At 42.6% G+C, this 19,283-nt stretch overlaps 1 protein-coding gene across 1 annotated transcript; it reads right to left on the bottom strand.

Annotated features, from left to right (window-relative positions):
• Positions 1-6,815: 6,815 nt before the first annotated feature.
• Positions 6,816-19,002, bottom strand: batf (basic leucine zipper transcription factor, ATF-like). Its single transcript, XM_072567840.1, has 3 exons — positions 18,849-19,002; positions 16,035-16,139; positions 6,816-7,771 (listed from the first exon to the last, which is right to left on the bottom strand). The coding sequence occupies exons 1-3, from the start codon at positions 18,912-18,914 to the stop codon at positions 7,568-7,570; spliced, it is 375 nt and encodes a 124-aa protein (XP_072423941.1). The 5' UTR covers positions 18,915-19,002; the 3' UTR covers positions 6,816-7,567.
• Between the last annotated feature and the right edge of the window lie 281 nt (positions 19,003-19,283).

A 19,283-nucleotide genomic window follows, 5' to 3' on the forward strand; every position in this document is an offset into this window, starting at 1 on the left:
AGCAGAGTCAAAGAATGTGGTGCTGGAAAAGACAGCCAGTCAGGCAGCATCCAAGGAGCAGGAGAGTCAGCGCTTCGAGAATAAGCTTTTCTTCAGGAAGGAAGATTCTCAGGGAACAGAAATGTTTGTGCAAAGATATGCTGGTCTTGGTCCACTGCTGTTTGTCATTTTTATAAATGATCTGGATGTGGAAGTAGAAGGATGAATTAGTAAATTTGTGGATGACACTAAGGTAGGAAGAATTATGGACAGTGCTGAAGGATGTTATAGATTACAGAGGGACATAGATAAGATGCAGAGCTGAGCTGAGAAGTGACAAATGGAGTTTAATGCAGAAAAGTATGAGGTAGTTCACTTCGGAAGATGTACCAGGAATGCAGAGTACTGGGCTAATGATAAAATTCTTGGCATTGTAGATGAACAGAGACATCTCGGTGTCCTGGTGCATAAATCCCTAAAAGTTGCCACTCAGGTTGATCGGGTTGTTAAGAAGGCATGTGGTGTGTTGGCGTTTATTGTTCGGGGGATTGAGTTTCGGTACCACAAGGTCATGCTTCAGCTGTACAAGACACTGGTAAGGCCACACCTGGAGTATTAAGTAGCGTTCTGGTCACTGCTTTGTAAGAAGGATGTGGAAGCTTTGAAAAGTGTTCAAAGAAGATTTACTAAGATGGTGTCTGGTATGGAAGGAAGGTCTTACGAGGAAAGGCTGAGGGAACTGAGGCTGTTTTCATTGGAGAGAAGAAGATTAAGTTACCTCTCAACTGAGACATACAAGATAATCAGAGGGTTAGATAGGGTGGACAGTGAGAGCCTTTTTCCTGGGATGTTGAAGGCTAACATGAGGGGACATAGATTTAAATTCAGGGATGATAGATTTAGGACAGATATTAGAGGTAGTTACTTCACTCAGAGAGTAGTAGGGGTGTGGAATGGCCTGCCTGCAACAGTAGTAGACTTGCCGATGTTAAGGGCATTGGACATACATATGAATAATAATGGAATGGTGTAGGTTAGATAGGCATCAGATTATTTTCACAGGTCAACACAACATCGAGGGTTGAAGGGCTTGTACTGCGCTGTAACGTTCTGTGTTCTATGGTGTTTAGATAAGCTTCTGATCCTGAAAAGAATTGACAGGTCGGATCCCTTTATGGGGGAGTCTATGGTAACAGGAGCTAGTATAGTGAGGAATTGGACACTGTTCCCTGCAGCAAACAGTGAGAGTGCAGATGCTATGTCCTGGTGTCAGAGTCTGGACACAGCATGGCTGGAGAATGATCTGCAATGGGAAGAGGCAGGATCCAGAGATTGTGGTCCATATAGGTCCCATCAATCCAGGGAAAACTGGATTGATGGGACCTATATGGACTCAGTAGAGAGAGATTGAGGAGCTAGGTCTACACTGAAAAGCAGAACCTCAAAGGATTATTACCTGAACCATGTGCTAATTACCATAGGACTAAGAGAGATGAATTTATATCTCAGTATTTGCTATGAGAGAAGTGGGTTCCAGTGTGTGGGCCACTGACACCAGACACCAAGAAACTGAGGCTATATCGTCCAGCTCTGAACCATGCTGGGTTCTTCAAATGTTCTAGGAAGGTAGAGAGGATTTTAAAATGAATAGTGGAGACAAGTGATTAAAATTTGGTGAATTGATTGTAATCTACATATGGACTGAAAAAAAAAACAGATGCCAAAGGTAGCCCAGATGAGGAGTTAATAGAATGTTTTCAAAATAGTTTTTTTGTTGAACATCTTATTCTAGATGACCAGAGAACAGCTGTACTGTATAATGGTAGGATTCATTAATGATCTTGCAGTGAAGGAACCACAATGCGATTGAATTTTCCATTTGGTTTGAGGAGTGGATCCAAGACTAGTATTTTAAACTTAAGTGATGATGATGAGGGCATGAAAGCAGAATGGACTAAAGTGAACTGGCAAATTAGGTCAAAGGATAGGTCACTTGAGATTCAGTGACTGATATTTAAGGGGATATTTCAAAATAGATCCTTTTAATGAAAAAAAACTCGCAGGGGAGGGCCCACCATCTGGGGTTAACTAGAAATGTTAAAGTTAGTATCAGAATAAAAGAAAAAACACACATTTGTGTCAAGTTTGGGCAGAATTTTTCTTAAAAATCAAAGAATGACTAAAGAATTAATAAGGAAGGAAAAATTAGAGTATGAGAGAAATCAAGACAAAAATATAAAAATAGTTATGAAGTTTCTATAAATATTTAACAAAGAGTTAACAAAATGAACATTGTTCTATAAAAAGTGAGATGGGAGGATTAATAACAGATAGCAGATGAAATGAGCAAGTATTTGCATAATTCTTTGCTATAGAGCTCGGAAACCGCGATAAATCAGGAAATGGTAGGGAAAAAGGAATTTGGGGAAAATCACATTCACCACTGAGTAAAGTGTCAGAGCTGGGGCTGACATGCTCTGTTCCTGATGGATTTGATCTGGGGTTTTAAAAGAACTGACTAGTGAGATAGTTGATGCATTGGTTTCAATTTTCCAAAAAAAGTGATTTGGGAAAGGTTTCACTATATTGGAAAATATTGTATGTTCTAAAGCGGAGGAAAGAGAAAACAAGATCTGACAGCCATTTAGCTTAATATCTGTCATAAGGGAAGTGTTAGGAACTGTTACTAAAGGTGATTAAACAGGGCACTTGGAGAAGTTCAGGGTAATCAGGCAGAGCCAACATGGTTTTGTCAGAGAGAAATCATGTTTTTTAAAATAGTTGTTTGGTTGTACAGTACAGGCTTTAGGTGTTGCTGAAAAAAAGATACATTTTGTTGAAGTTTTTCATCTTGTACTTATCAGGACACTTTGCAAGAATACCAATTCGTGGAGGAAACCAACACTTATTCTGCATGAGAGGAGCATGCTCGTTGATTGAGAGGTGGACTCTGATTGATAGAAGTGTCATGGAGAATGGACAAGCTAATGATAGAGTTAGGGATGTAAATGCATTGGAACCATTTCAGGGAAGGTTTTTTTAGACTAATACTTGGAAGAGACAGTTGACTTAGGAGGAAAGGTTGAATAGGCTCGGTCAATACCCACTGCAAGTCACTCGATTGAAACAGGTCATATCTTGAAAAGTCTTGGTGGGGTTTGGGGGAGTGAGTTGACAGATGTTGGAGAGTTTGCCTCCTCTTCTAGGACAGTCTCGAACAAAGACTGCCTGTTTAGAAACCAGGAGTCAGCCATTTAAGATAGGGATGAGGAGTGTTTTCTTTTCTCTCAGAGCTTTTAGTCTTTGGAACTCTCTTTCTGAAAAAGTGGTAGAAACAAAGTCTCTGAATTGTTTTCAGGCCGAGGTAGCTAGATTCTTGATCAACATGTTTTATGTTGTCTCGTGGTCAGCATACCTTTAAGAGACTGCTCAGAATACCATCACTGCCTCATAATAGAGTCATAGAGATGTACAGAATGGAAACAGACCGTTCGGTCCAATTCGTCTGTGCCAATCAGATATTCCAAACCAATCTAGTCCCACCAGCCAGCACCTGGCCAATATCCCTCTAAACCCTTTCTATTCATATACCCATCCAGATGCCTTTTAATTGTTGCAATCGTACTAACCTCCACCACTTCCTCTGGTAACCCATTCCATACACGTACCACCCTCTTTGTGAAAAAGTTGCCTTTTAGATCCCTTTTATATCTTTCCTTTTATATCTAGTTCTGGACTTTCCCAATCCAAGGAAAAGACCTTGTTCATTTACCCTATCCATGCCCCTCATTATTCTATAAACCTCTATAAGGTCACCCCTCAGCCTCCGACGCTCAAGGGAAAACAGCCCCAGCCTATTCAATCTCTCCCTCTAGCTGAAATCCTCCAACCCTGGCAACATCCTTGTAAATCTTTCCTGAACCTTTTCAAGTTTCACAACACCCTTCCAATAGGAAGGAGACCAGATTTGCACGCAATATTCCAAAAGGGGCCTGACCAATGTCCTGTACAGCTGCAACATGTGCTCCCAACTCCTGTACTCAATACTCTGACCAATAAAGGAAAGCATACCAAACGCCTTCTTCACTATCTTATCTATCTGCGACTCCACTTTCAAGGAGCTATGAACCTGCACTCCAAGGTCTCTTTGTTCAGCAACACTCCCCAGGACCTTGCCATTAACTGTATAAATCCTGCTAAGATTTACTTTCCCAAAATGCAGCACCTCGCATTGATCTAAATAAAACTCCATCTGCCACTCCTCAGCCCATTGGCCCATCGGATCAAAATCTCGTAATCTGAGGTAACCTTCTTTGCTGTCTACAACACCTCCAAGTTTGGTGTCATCTGCAAACTTACTAACTATACCTCTTATGGCTCCCATCGAAATCATTCATATGAAGAAAAGTAGTGGACCCAGCACCGATCCTGGTGGCACTCCACTGGTCACGGGCCTCCAGTCTGAAAAACAACATTCCACCACTATCCTTTGTTTTCTACCTTTGAGCCAATCCTGTATCCAAATGGCTCGTTCTTTCTGTATTCCACGAGATCTAACCTTGCTAACCAGTCTCCCACGAGGAACCTTGTCGAACGCCTTACTGAAGTCTATATAGATCACGTCCACCGCTCTGCCCTTATCAATATGTTACCTGAGAGTATGAATCAAGCATAGTAGTGGGAGGTTGTGCATGGAGTCAGAGGAGGTAGGGGAAGTGCTAAATTAATATTTTTCATCAGTATTCACATTAGAAAAAACAATGTGGTCAAGGAGAATACTGAGATACAGACGACTAGACTAAATGGGATTGAGTACATAAGGAAGGGGGTGTTAGCAATTCTGCAAAGTATAAAAATAAATAAGTCCCCTGGGGGTATGAGGTTTATCCTAGAATTCTCTGAGAAGCCAGGGAGGAGATTGCTAAGCCTCTGGCTTTCATCTTTATGTCGTCATTGTCTACAGGAATAATTCCAGAAGAATGGAGGATAACAAATGTTGTTCCCTTGTTTAAGGAGGGGAGTAGAGACAATCATGGAAATTATAGACCTGTGAGCCTTACTTTGGTTGTGGGTAAAGTGTTAGAAAGGGTTATAAGCAATAGGACTTATAATCATCTACAGACGAATAAGTTGATTAGGGATAGACAACACAGTTTTGTGAAAGATAGGTTGTGCCTCGCAAACTTTATTGTGTTCTTTGAGAAGGTGACCAAACAGGTAGGTGAGGGTAAAGCGTTTGATGTAGTATATATGGATTTCAGTAAGGCGTTTGATAAGGTTCCCCACGGTAGGCTACTGCACAAAATATGGAGTCATGGGATTGAGGGTGATTTAGCAGTTTGGATTAGAAGTTGGCTACCTGAAAGAAGAAAGAGGGTGGTAGTTGATAGGAAATATTCATCCTGGAGTTCAGTTACTAGTGGGGTAACGCAAGAATCTGTTTTGGGTCCACTGGTGTTTGTAATTTATATAAATGACCTGGATGAAGACATAGAAGTTGGGTTAGTAAATTTGTGGATGACACTAATGTCGGTAGAGTTGTGGATAGTAACAAAGGATGTTGTAGGTTACAGAGGGACATAGATAAGCTGCAGAGCTGGGCGGAGAGGTGGCAAGTAGAGTTTAATGTGGAAAAGTGTGAGGTATTTGAGTTTGGAAGGAGTAACAGGAATGCAGAATACTGGGTTAATGGTAAGATTCTTGGTAGTGTCGATGAGCAGAGAGATCTCAGTATCCAAGTACGTAGACCCTACAAAGTTGCCACCCAGGTTGGTAGGGTTGTTAAGAAGGTGTACAGTGTGTTAGCTTTTATTGGTAGAGGGATTGAGTTCTAGAGCCATGAGATCATGCTGGACCTGTACAAAACTCTGGTGCGGCCGCACTTGGAGTATTGCATACAGTTCTGGTCACCACGTTATTGGAAGGATGTGGAAGCTTTGGAAAGGGTTCCGAGGAGATTTACCAGGATGTTGCCTGGTATGGAGGGAAGGTCTTAAGAGGAAAGGCTGAGGGACCTGAGGCTGTTTTCATTGGAGAGAAGAAGGTTGAGCGGTGACTTAATTGAGACATATAAGATAATCAGAGGATTAGATAGGGTGGACAGGGAGAGCCCTTTTCCTCGGATGGTGATGGCTAGCAGGAGGGGACATAGCTTTAAATTGAGGGGTGATATATATAGGATAGATGTCAGAGGTAGTTTCTTTACTCAGAGAGTAGCGGGACATGGAATGCACTGCCTGCAACAGTAGTAAACTCGCCAACTTTTAAGGGCATTTAAATGGTCATTGGATCGACATATGGAGGAGAATGGAATAGTGTAGGTTAGATGGGCTTCACATTGGTTCCACAGGTCAATGCAACATTGAGGGCTAAAGGGCCTGTAATATTCTACGTTCTAAAGATCTCCCAGTCCATCTTATCTTTGATTACTTGAAGCATGACACTGCACTGTAATAGCTTAAGTTAGCCCAGACACTCAATACCAGAGGAATATAATGTTTGTACGTAGTTAGTTACTATTGTCTGTTGGATCCTTCAATACCACAATATTCATACCCGGTTTTGTATGTTACAAGAGCTAAACTAAGTAGTACAAATTCACACTATGGTAACAGCAATGGCTGTCCATAAAGGACTCTGATACCTAGCAGTAAATACATGAAAAACTAACTGAAGACCAACTAGACAAAGGACAAATCATCAACAAATTGGTTGAAATGACAACTCCTGGGACAGTGGAGTAAGGCTGTTCTTTCCACACCAAACTAATCTTGGCTTTATCAAGTTAGACTTCATGAAATTTTTTCCAATTTATTCTATCATTTAGCAATGTGGATTTCTTGAAATAGAGGCCAATAGGTTTTGGTTTTAGTCTGTTTTAAGATGTCAGAAACATAACTTGGCAAAGTAACCTATGTACATCATTTTCAAGGAAGCAAACAATTTAACAGTTCTGTACAGATGTTTGATCCTGGGATTGGTCTCCGATGGTCAGTCAGGTTCTCTGTGGGACTGAGATGAGTTGGTCAGAGAGCACACAGTCCTGCAGCTTGTCTCAGTGAAGCCCTGTGACCTTCTGTGACTGTGTCCCAGCCACATTCTCTTTCTCAGAGGATTTGGATTATCCTGTGTAAATGCTCAGGTGCCCAGGAAGCTGCCCTGCTTTGGAGACAGGCTGGAACACAGACGTCTCTGTCTATCTTGCGGTGATCCTGAGAAGGTCTTCGGAAGGATGTAACGTTCTCCTGTTTGGCTGTTCTTGCTGTTCTTAATGGATTACTGTTACATTCAATCGACAGACACAAACCCATTCTGGATCTTGTTACTTTGGCAACAATGTGAACAGGTACCTGTTCATTTCCTGCTTCAGCTTTAAGACTTTAGCATTTGTGATGAACTTTGTGAAACTGCAGGTCGAGTCCTGTAGAATCCAGCTCAACAATTGAGTGGCACTGTGCAGAGTGAGAGATCAGTGAGGCTGGTGCTGACTCCGTATGTTGTGTATGTGTATGTGGCTCCTTGAGGCAAGGTGAGACCAGGAGTCTTAGTTTGTGGTCACAGCTAATTCCAAGTGTCCTTTCTGTCAGCCTCACAGGTGAAGCCGTGCTGGAGTGTTGCTGTGTGTCTGTTGAAAGGAGTGACTCTGATAAACCAGCTCTTCACTTGGGGACACCATCATTGAACACAGACCTTCATGGCTTTTCAACACACTGCTGAAATATTTCAGCTCTTCGTTCAGCTGTTTAATTTCCTTCCTTAAGGCAGCATTTTCTTTCTCTAAGTATTCACTTTCCTGCAGAAGAAAACAAAAATAAAATATTGGAGGACCTTTCTGAAAAGTTTTATCAAGGCTCAAAGGTTGGTGTGGGAGAGAAGATTTGAATTGCTGGAACGTGGACAAGTTCTGGGAAAGTGGGAGCTGTACCGATAGGATAATGTTCACCAGGACCATGTTGAGATTAACGTTCTGGTAAACTATATAACTTAAGAAAGTAGAGCAGTCTTTAAACCAGTAAGAGTGAGGAGTAAGTACTGAGGGAAGATGTGATACATTAAAGAGAAATGATAAGACAAGAGAGTGAGGTAGCAATAAGAGAAGTTATAATGAGAAGATGACAGGAAGCAGCAGAGCGTATAATCTTCAGAGTGTGCCAGGAGATAAAGCTAGAAGTTGTGAAAATGGTACAAAGACGGAACTAAAGGCTGTATATCTGCACATGGCATTTGTAATAAACAGATGAGTGGTATGCTCAAATAGAAATAGATTTGTCAGATCTGATAACCAACACAAAGCAAGGAGTGCAAAATGTCAAATACAGGAACCTGAATGTTGAAAGTCTCTTGCAATATTTGGAGAGGACAGGAAGCTAAAAAAATTGAGGAAGGGTAGCTACGTTAATTAGGAATGACACTACTACAACAAGATGTGGAGGAGCTGGTGTTGGACTGGGGTGGACAAAGTTAAAAATCACACAACACTGGGTTATAGTCCATAAGGTTTAGCTTTCAGAGCGCTGCTCCTTCATCAGGTAGCTGTGGACCAGGACCATAAGACAGAATTTATAGCAAAAGATTACAGTGTCATACTACTGAAATAATATTGAACAAACCTAGATTGCTGTTAAGTCTTTCATCTTTTGGAATGGGTTGTAGTTTTCAGTTCATTAAATAGAAGTAGAACCAGTCTGTCTCAAGATTGGGATACAGACAGATTCTGACCTCACACCTTTAATGCATTGTCTGAGCTGAAGTGTCACCTTTTTTTTATAAAACCTTAGGTTACCTCAAGAAGGTGACTTAAAAGAAGTTCTGGGATTTAGATATTAATAAACCAATACCTGCAACCCATTCTAAAAGATGAAAGATTGTTCAATATATTATTTCAGTTGCATGACACTTTAATCTTTTTCTATAAATTCTGTGTCTTGTGGTCCTGCTTCACAGCTACCTGATGAAGGAGCAGTGCTCTGAAACTGGTGTTTCCAAATAACCCTGTTGGACTATAACCTGGTGTTGTGTGATTTTTAACTACAACTACAACAAGAAAATGACCTTACTTCCAAAGGATGTAGAATAGCATTGGGCATAGATCACAAATAAAATAGTAAAAAGCCACTCCTGGGTGTAAGTGTACAGGGTCTTTAACAGAAACCACTTCACAAGACTGAAAATATCAGAAGAAATAATGTGCCTTATAAGAAAGATAGAAATTATTTTAATCAACTTATACCTTGAACATATCAATTGGCAAAGACAGCCTGGGAACTGAAATCTGAAAATATTGTGAGACAGTTTCCTAGAGCAGCATGTTCTAGAATCAAGCAGGAAGAAGACTTCTATTTTCAAGTATTCATTTATTATTGTGGGTATCACTGGCTGGGCTAGCAGTTATTGCCTGTTCCTAGTTGACCTTGAGAAAATGGTGGTAATAAGCCATCTTGAACCACTGCAGTCCATTTGCTATAGGTAGACCCGCAATGCCATTAGGGAGAGAATTCCAAGATTTTGATCCAGTGACATTGAAGGAATGGCAATATATTTCTAAGTCAGGATGGTGAGTAGCTTGGAGGGGAACTTGAAGGTGTTGCTGTTCCAATGTATCTGCTGCCCCCATCCCTCTAATTGGAAATTCTCGTGGGTTTGGAAGATGTTGTCTAAGGATCTTTGGTGAATGTCTGCAGTGCACCTTGTTAGGTAGTTTGTGTCTCACTAACTTGATTGAGTTTTTTTTTGAAGTGACAAAGAAGATTGATGAAGGCAGAGCACTGGACATTGACTATATGGACTTCAGCAAGGCATTCAACAAGGTTCTGCATGATAGGCTAGTTAGCTAGTTAGAACACATGCGATCTGGGCGAGTTATCCAATTGATACAAAATTGGCTTGAAGATAGGAAACAGAGTGTGATGATGGAGGGTTATTTTTCAGACTGGAGACCTGTGACCAGTGGTGTGCCACAAAGATCACTGCTGAGTCCACCGCTTTCTAACATTTATATAAATGTTAAATATATGAGGTATGGTTAGTAAGTTGGCAGGTGACACCAAAATAGGTGGTATAGCGGACAGTGAAGAAGGCTACCTCAGAGTACAATTGGACCTTGATCAGATGGGCCAGTGGGCTGAGGAGTGGCAGATGGATTTTAGATTAGATTAGATTAGATTAGATTACTTACAGTGTGGAAACAGGCCCTTCGGCCCAACAAGTCCACACCGCCCCGCCGAAGCGTAACCCACCCATACCCCTACATCTGCATCTACATCTACATCTACATCTACCCCTTACCTAACACTACGGGCAATTTAGCATGGCCAATTCACCTGACCTGCACATCTTTGGACTGTGGGAGGAAACCGGAGCACCCGGAGGAAACCCACGCAGACACGGGGAGAACGTGCAAACTCCACACAGTTAGTCGCCTGAGGCGGGAATTGAACCCGGGACTCCGGCGCTGCGAGGCAGCAGTGCTTTATATTTGGATAAATATAAAGTCTTGCATTTTGGAAAGGCAAATTAGGACAGGACTTATATACTTAATGGTACGGTCCTGAGGAGTGCTGCTTAACAAAGAGACCTTGGAGTGCAGGTTCCTTGTCTCTTGAAAGCACAGCCATGGTTGGACAGGGTAGTAAAGAAGGCATTTGGTATGCTTGCTTTTATTGATCAGTGCATTGAATATAGGAGCTGGGATGTCATGTTGCAGCTGTACATTGGTTAGGCCATTTTTGGAAAACTGCATTCAGTTCTGGTCTCCTTACGACAGTAATGCTGTGGTTAAACTTGAAAGAGTTCGGAAAAGATTTACAATGACGTTGCCAGGGTTGGAGAATTTGAGCTTTAGGGAGAGGCTGAATAGTTGGCCTTGGAGTGTCGGAGGCTGAGGGATGACATTATAGAGTTTTATAAAATCATGAGGCATGAAAAGGTTAAATAGGCAAGGGTATGGGAGTCCAAATCTAGAAGGCATAAGATTAAAATGAGAGGAGAAAGATTTTAACGGGACCTGATAAGCAACTTTTTCACACAGAGGATGGTGCATGTATGGAATGAACAGCCAGAGGCAGTGGTGGAAGCTAGAACAATAACAACATATAAAAGGCATCTGGCTGGGTATAAGAACAGATAGAATTTAGAGGGATGTAGGCAAAAGACACTAGGTCAGCTTGGGACAGGCTGATTGGTGTGGATGATTTGGACCAAAAGGTCTGTTTTCATGCTGCATAATACTATGACTTTGAGTGTGAATGGTGCTGAATCATCACCAGAGAATAGCCCCACTTCTGACCTTAAGTGGAGGGAACATCATTGATGAAACAGCTGAAGCCTACCCTGATGAACTCCTGCAGAGATGTCCTGGAGCTAAGATGATTGACCTCCATTAACCATAACTATCTTTCTATGTGCCAGGTATGAGTTCAAGTAGCAGAGTGTTTGTCTCCTGATTCCCATTGATTCCAGTTTTGTTTGGGCTCCTTGATGCCATACTTGGTCAAATTCAGCCTTGATGTCAAGGGCTGTCACTCTCCCCTCCCCTCAGGAATTCAGTTCTTTTATCCATGTTTGGACCAAGGCTCTGATGATGTCAGGAGTTGAATGGGCCTGTGGAACCCAAACTGGGCGTCACTGAGCAAATTATTGCTGAGCAGGTGCTGCTTGATAGCACTTTTGATGGCACCTTCTATCACTTTACTGATGATTGAGAGTAGACTCCCTCATCCATGAGGAATCTCTCAAACTCAACCTTCAGGAATGATCAATGATCCAGTCTTCATTGTTCCCCGGGGAAAGTTATTCCCAATTTAACCACCCTCAGGGTGAAAAAAACGTCCTCATCTCTGTTCTGATTTTCAGTTTCCCTACAAGAGGAAACAGCTTCAGGTTATCCACCCCATCCAGTCCTCCCAAGGTCTTATGTCTGGTGGAAGGAGGAATATATGGCACCAGAGGTAATCTGGTTTCCAGCATCTCCAGTCATTGTTTTTACCTCGTAGATTTTAACCCTATTGCGAATCCTCTTGCAAGGATGCCTGCCTTGAAGAAGGTTTCCTCCTCTCTCTACAAGAATCTCAGGGAGTCCCTCTTCCACTGCAACTCCCAGGTCATTTCCTCTGCCCTGAAGCTCTTCAACCATGTTGTGAAACAAACTCGGTACCACAGCCACATTTGCTTCAGCTCAGCACTGTCCCCATGACTTGTCCGGACTTGTCCTACCTGCCTATCTTCTTTTCCACCTATCCACTCCACCCTCTCCTCCCTGACCTATCACCTTCATCCCCTCCCTCACTCACCCATTGTACTCTATGCTACTTTCTCCCCACCCCCACCCTCCTCTAGCTTATCTCTCCACGCTTCAGGCTCACTGCCTTTATTTCTGATGAAGGGCTTTTGCCCGAAACGTCGATTTCGAAGCTCCTTGGATGCTGCCTGAATTGCTGCGCTCTTCCAGCACCACTAATCCAGAATATGGCCCCAGAGTTAGTTGCTAACTAGAAACAGAGATATGTGTAAACGGGCCAACTTATTGCTGATTGAGTTGACAATCTGAATAGCCTACTCCTGCTGATACTTTCTATCTTCTCATCTTCAATCTGAAAGAACACTGGTCACTGACATACTGGTGACTTTTCCAGAAAGTTACTGTCATTAATCAGATAAAAATAACACATTTTTCATCCTCCTTATGCCTACCCTGGCAGGGGGTGGAAGGGCAGGGTCATGTCAGATGATTGGAAATTTGGTGGAAACCATTCTCACCCACACTGTCTAGTTTGTGACTCCAGGACTAAGTACAACATAACCAGGTGAGCTATAGTCAGGCCTGAGGCAACTGAGTCTCTAACTCAAACCTCGTTGTCTCTGCTGCTTGGTTATAACAGGACATAGATTTAATTCTACAGGCTCATAAACACAGAGTTTCTGGGGATGAAAGCCCTATTTGTTTTAGAAGTGGATTAAAGTAGACATGATGTGAAAGAGAGAGAAAAAAAAATAGAGAAAGGCCAAAGAGAGGGAGAAGGCGATTTCTTTTATCAACCCTTAAGTAGATTATTGGTCAGGAACATTGTGATTCATTCATTTCAGAATCTAAGACGGTGTTAACCTTGATTGGTGGTGCTGGAAGAGCACAGCAGTTCAGGCAGCATCCGAGGAGCAGTAAAATTGACGTTTCGGGCAAAAGCTCGTATTCCTGATTAAGGGCTTTTGCCCGAAACATCGATTTTCCTGCTCCTCGGATGCTGCCTGAGCTGCTGTGCTCTTCCAGCACCACTCTAATCCAGAATCTGGTTTCCAGCGTCTGCATTGTTTTTACCCACTGTGTTAACCTGGCTGAGCCAACCAACTGCAGGAAATGTGCAGGTCACCAGCAACTTACAAACCAAATTCACTGCTTCCTCTGACAGTTTCACATTCATGACAACCACAGCAATATCTCAAACTGAACAGTTTCTCACATAAACCTTGCACTCTCGCTGCATTTGGGGCACAGATGATGGCATGCATATGATATCCTATGTATTTATTAGATACCACACACCATATATGACACAGTATATACTGTGGAGTGTATGCTATGTATTGCGTTTTATATATTGAATGTTACAGTAATTCCCACAAAAGCAATGTGTTTCACTGTTTGCTGAGGGTTACATATATTTTCCAGAGAGAGGGAACAGGACACCACACGTCTCTCTTTGTTTGAATGAATGAGAGAGGGTGGTTTTCAGTTTGACGTGGAGATAAAATTACTTCCACGCTTTACAGAAACCTGCACTCAGATGCACTCAGACACCGTAGGATCTTGAGACACAGGGAGGGGCTCAGGCACAAACCTCTGTCTATCAGATGAACATACAGAGCAGCACAAAGACAACATCTCAAACTATCCTCATAAAGTCAGCACAGGATGAAAGTTGAATCAAAAGTGTGGAATAGATCAGAGGCACCATGATGGAGGAAATTTTGACACAAAGAGCAGGAACGGTTTGGAAAGCACAACCTGTGAAATGAAGGACAGTGACGAATTGGTCAGATCACCTCATTCTTCAAATAAAACCTTCGCATTTTCAGCTGGATTTGACAGGCAAAACATCTCCATTAGTATCTTACCTCCAACAGTGTGGCACTCCCTTAGTACTGACCCTCTGACCGTGCAGCACTCCCTCAGAACTGACCTTCCAACAGTGCAGTGCTCCCTCAGAGCCTGACCTTCCAACAGTGCTGTGCTCCCTCAGCACTGACCCTCCGACAGTGCGGTGCTCCCTCAGCACTGACCCTCCGACAGTGCGGTGCTCCCTCAGTGCTGACCATCCAATAATGCAGTACTTCCTCAGGACTGATCCTCTGACAGTGCTGCATTCCTTCAGAACTGACCATCTGACAGTGCGGCACACTCTCAGTACTGACTCTCCAACAGTGTGACAATTCCTCATCATTGACTCTGTGGCAATGCGGCACTCCCTCAGCACTGACCCTCCAACAGTGCAGTACTTCTTCATAGGTGAGGTGATGGCCTAGTGGTGTTATCACTGAACTGTTAATCCAGAGACCCAGTTAATGTTTTAGGGACCTGGGTTTGAATCCTGCCACAGCAGATGGTGGAATCTGAATTTAATGAAATTCTGGAATTAAGAGTCTCATGATGACCATGAACCTTGAAAAGCCCATCTGATTCACTAATGTGACTCCAGACCCACAGCAATGTGGTTGACTCTAAACTGCCTTCTAGTCAATTAGGAATGTGCAATAAATACTGACCTAGCTAGAGATCCCCACATCTCATGAATAAATAAAAAAAACTCCCTCAGTACTGACCCTCTGACAGTGCGGTGCTCCCTCAGTACTGACCCTCTGACAGTGCGGTGCTCCCTCAGTACTGACCTTCTGACAGTGCGGCACACTCTCAGTACTGACCCTCTGACAGTGCCCACTCCGTTACACTGATCTTCTGACAGTGAAGCCCTGATAGTTATCCCAGTAGAAGTGTTAGTCCAGGTTATGAGGATTAATTTGCTGGAGTTTCCAGGATTGATGAGCTGACCAAGTTGAAACACACAGGGCTCTGTGGGGTAACACAGAGATGCTGTTTCCCCCTGGGTAGGGGAATTCAAAACTCCAAAACACAGTCACTAGTTCATGAGACAAAAAGAAGAAGAAATGTCTTCATTTGGAGTGCTGGGAATCCTTGGAATTCTCTGTCCCCGAGGGTTGGGGAGTTTCCGTATGAAAGTCTGGAACAGACTGACTTTTCCTGTCAAGGGACATGGGGAATGTGCTCATGGGATTAGCCGTGATTGTATAAAATGATCCTCCTCAATGGGCCGATTAGCTTTTATTGTGTAGAAACAGTGCAGATAGATTTCCTATAATAATTCCTGAACTGTGAGCTGATTTGCTGTGGGAATTGAGTAGATTGAGCTATTAGTTCAAGCAGATTAAGTGGTGACTTGGGGGACTCCTCTGAGTTTGAAGGACCTTGAGGAGATGGGTGTAGAAAAACTTTAGGTGACATTAGAATAAGGGTCAAAATTACCTGACAGTCTTAAATAAAGCCTGTGGCAGTTTCAGGAGAAATGTTCTTCCCCAGGCAACACGGAGAGTGTAGGACCGGCTCCCACACAGAGTGGGCACAGAGAATAGCTTTGATATGTTAAAGGAAGAAGCTGGATAAACTCAAGGAGGAAAGGAATGGAAGGAGATGGTGATCAGTTCAAATGCTTGGCTCGTGACAAGCAAATCTTCCAGTACTGAGTTAAACGCTTTGACAAAGGGTCAGTTAGACTCGAAACATCAGCTCTTTTCTCTCCTTCTCTTCTCCCAGATTTGCTGAGAATTTCCAGCATTTTCTCTTTTTTGGTCTTCCAGTACTGAGTCGAGGTGCTGAATAGCCTGTTTTCATGCTGAAGACTAAACTTGTCCTCTGTACCTTCACTTAACACTTTAACCTGATCATGAAGCAGCTGTTGCCTGTTCTAGGATCTGTTACGCCCTGTTCTCCGTTGCTTTGAGACTGTTTCCGGCGACTGAGGATGTCTATCCATTTGACCCCATCATCTTACCTGGTGTAGTGTATCTGCTTTCAGAGTCTGTCTCTGTCGACTCTTCTGAGCTGCAAGTCGATTCTTTTCCCTTCGCATGACCTTCTTTGTTTCTTCAAAGTTTTCCTGGAACATGGGAAAGAGGGATTGCATTATTTTCCCATCAGTCTGGATACAGAACGTGTGCAGTGTCTGTTTTGTGTATGATGTACTGTGTAAGGTTAGATCGGAGCTGGATCTTGGTGTTTGAAAGGTCTGCATTCCATTTCAGGCAGCTCTAGCTGCTGCTGCTGTCTCTGATCCCGACTATCCTCCTTCTGGGAGGTCTCACTCCCCAGTTTGTGGCCACTTTACATTTTATATTGTGCCCCCATGTGACAAGTAACACGAACAGCTTTAAGGCAGCACTGTGACTTACTCAGACTCATCGTCAGTGCAAGTGGAATCTCTCAATATAAAATAATCAATAAATTTAAACAGATATGTTATCATTGCCCACTGTGTAACTAAAGTATTCACTTTTAATCTGTAATTCTGATTTACAGCACAGTAAGCATGTACGATCAGTAGTTAATTGCTCTGCCACTTGTTCTGGACCCTCTAATTCATTTGAACCAGTCTACACCAATGGATATTGCTGTTCTCTCTCCTCAGCTCACATTCAATCAACACCAACTCCCAACTTCCTGATGCCAGCCTCAATGTTTCTGAAATAGACTGAAGAAGCAAACCACCTCCTGCTACTTTTTGTAAGCTCTGTGCCAGGTGCCGAGAAATCCCTCATGATCTCTTTCACAACAGAAGTACAGGAACAGAAGGTTCAGCCTCATGACCCCGTCTCGCCACTGAATCACACTATGGCACCTATCTCACCTCCACCTCCCCAGATGTGCTCTGAATCCCTTAAACCACTTTCCCAACTCAACCTTTGTTTCAAAAATGACAACACGTTCACAGCCAGAGAGAAACAGACAGACAGTGAGAGAAACAGAGAGATAGAGAGTGAGAGAAACAGAGAGATATAGAGTGAGAGAAACAGAGAGATTTATAGAAATTGAGAGAGACACAGAGATAGAGAGAGAGAGAGAGATCCAATCTTCTTTCCCCATTCAGAATCCCCTGGCTCTCATATTAACAGTTGAATTTTTTTACTCGGGTTTTACAAGTTGAACCTGTCAAAATCTTCACTTAATCACTTTGGTCCACCTTTAAAATCTGAAAATCCAGAGGTTTAAATCCCACATTGCTACAAACTGCCATCAAAATCTCACCCTAATGATTCCTGAGTGAAAATAAAAACAAACACTCTTTTACAAAATAGAAATCATGGATAACCCAGAAATTAACTTTACACAAAGTGACTAAATGTGCAGAACTAATCATTATTTGAACTTTCAAAATATGTGAACAATCTTTCTTTTATTCCAGAAGATGAAGAATGGCTTTATACATCAGATAAAAGAATGAAATTATGTTCAGAGTGTCTTTAACAATCCATGTTAGAGAATGGAACACATTCCACATCTTGCAGAGCATTGTTTCCACAGACTAAAATGCTCTATACTGTCCCCATCAAACACACCCAGGACAGCAACAGCACAGGGTTAGGTACAGAGTAAAACTCTCTCTACATTGTCCCTCATCAAACATACTCAGGACAGGGACTGCATGGGGTTAGATACAGTATAAAGTTCCCTTTACATGGTCCCCATCAAACATTCACAGAACAGGGACAATACTCCTGGTGAAGCTGAAAATAGTAAAGCAATTCAATAATTGAGCCTTTGTCATTGTTTCCTTTTCAGAAAATAAAATGTACAACTGTGGAAGTGAGTCTTGAAACTATCTGAAGGTGGTTTGGTGTGATGCTGGGACAGTGGTGTGTGGTGTAGAATTGAGTTGTTCGGAAGTGGGACTGCACCATGAGAAGCTCCTGGCCCACAGTGTGTGAGAGAGAGAGCTGTGGTTGACAGAAATGTTACAGAAAAAGGTTGTGAGAGACACACATTCCCAGGCTGTTTGTGAACAGAACATCAAATTGTTTTGTAAATTGAGATATTCTTTTTGTGGTAAAATGATTCAAACTTTGAAAAAGAAACCATTTAGATAAAAACAATTGAGAGTAATTGAGCATTGTATGGTTTGGACTGGGTCTTGGCTGGGAGCTGAATAAGGAAGAGAGCTCCAGCTAAATATTTAACTGGAGGAGATTCCAGCATCAGCTCTCCCTGTGAAGAGGCTGAGGATGCATAACAACAAGCTGTGCATGGTACTGTTCAAATTCAGGCATTGAGGGACAGCCTCTCACTGCTTTATACCATGCAGCCCTTTCCCATGCAGAGTGATGGTAAGTTTCTGATAAATCTAGTGGAACTTTTAAAACCACCACCTTGACAGATTGCAGCTTGAGGCTCTTGGCTGAGGTTCGGGGGTGTGAACTGTGAAGAGGAGAGTAATTGAGCACACTGTCCCCGAGCCTGAGCTGCATTGTCCAGCAAGAATCCAGCAACTGGCCTCACACTGAAGACCAGGAGAAATCTCCCAACTACTCTCACTGACCAGGAGCTGTGCTAACCAGCCCGGGAAGGAAATGAGAAATGTGGGAAATACAGAAAAGAAAACAGGTGCAGGCTGTGATAACATGGCCTGGTCGCTAAGAATTTACATTTAGACATATTAGTCCTGAGAAAAACTGGGCGAAACATTTAAAATGCAGTTTCAAACACAATATCTCTTACAGTGTACACTTGCTTAGATCTTTAACATCACCTTCACCATCTATCTGCCCCCTCCCACTGTCCCCACCCGATCCAACAACATTCCTCTTGAATGTACCTGTTTGCCAATGTAAGGCTGGTACCTGTTGTAGCCGCTGTCGCTGCTGTCAGAATCCTGAGCCATCCCTTTCGAAGTAATCCTTAGTGCACTCACCAGCAGTCTCACCGAACCTGCCTCTCATCTCACTTTTCTAAACTCTCAGCCTGCCTCTTCTGGTAATTAACACGGGCCCGTGAAGCTGGAAGTCATGTGATTGTGGCGGAAACTGTGTCACTCACGTCTGGGAATAGAAGCTCAAAAACCCAGCAAAAAACCCAAAGTCTCTCCGTGAGGGGGAGGCAGACAGAGAGAACCGACAAAAAAAACTACTGACAGAGACACTGAGAGCAGTTACAAACAAATTCACTGCAGAGAATTCACTTCAGAAAGGTCAGGATTTTCAAAGCTTAAACAAATTTTTAAAAAATCATTCAGGGAATGTGGGTGTCACTT

The sequence above is a fragment of the Chiloscyllium punctatum genome, chromosome 4 (genome assembly GCF_047496795.1).
Source record: "Chiloscyllium punctatum isolate Juve2018m chromosome 4, sChiPun1.3, whole genome shotgun sequence".
Classification (NCBI taxonomy): domain Eukaryota; kingdom Metazoa; phylum Chordata; class Chondrichthyes; order Orectolobiformes; family Hemiscylliidae; genus Chiloscyllium; species Chiloscyllium punctatum.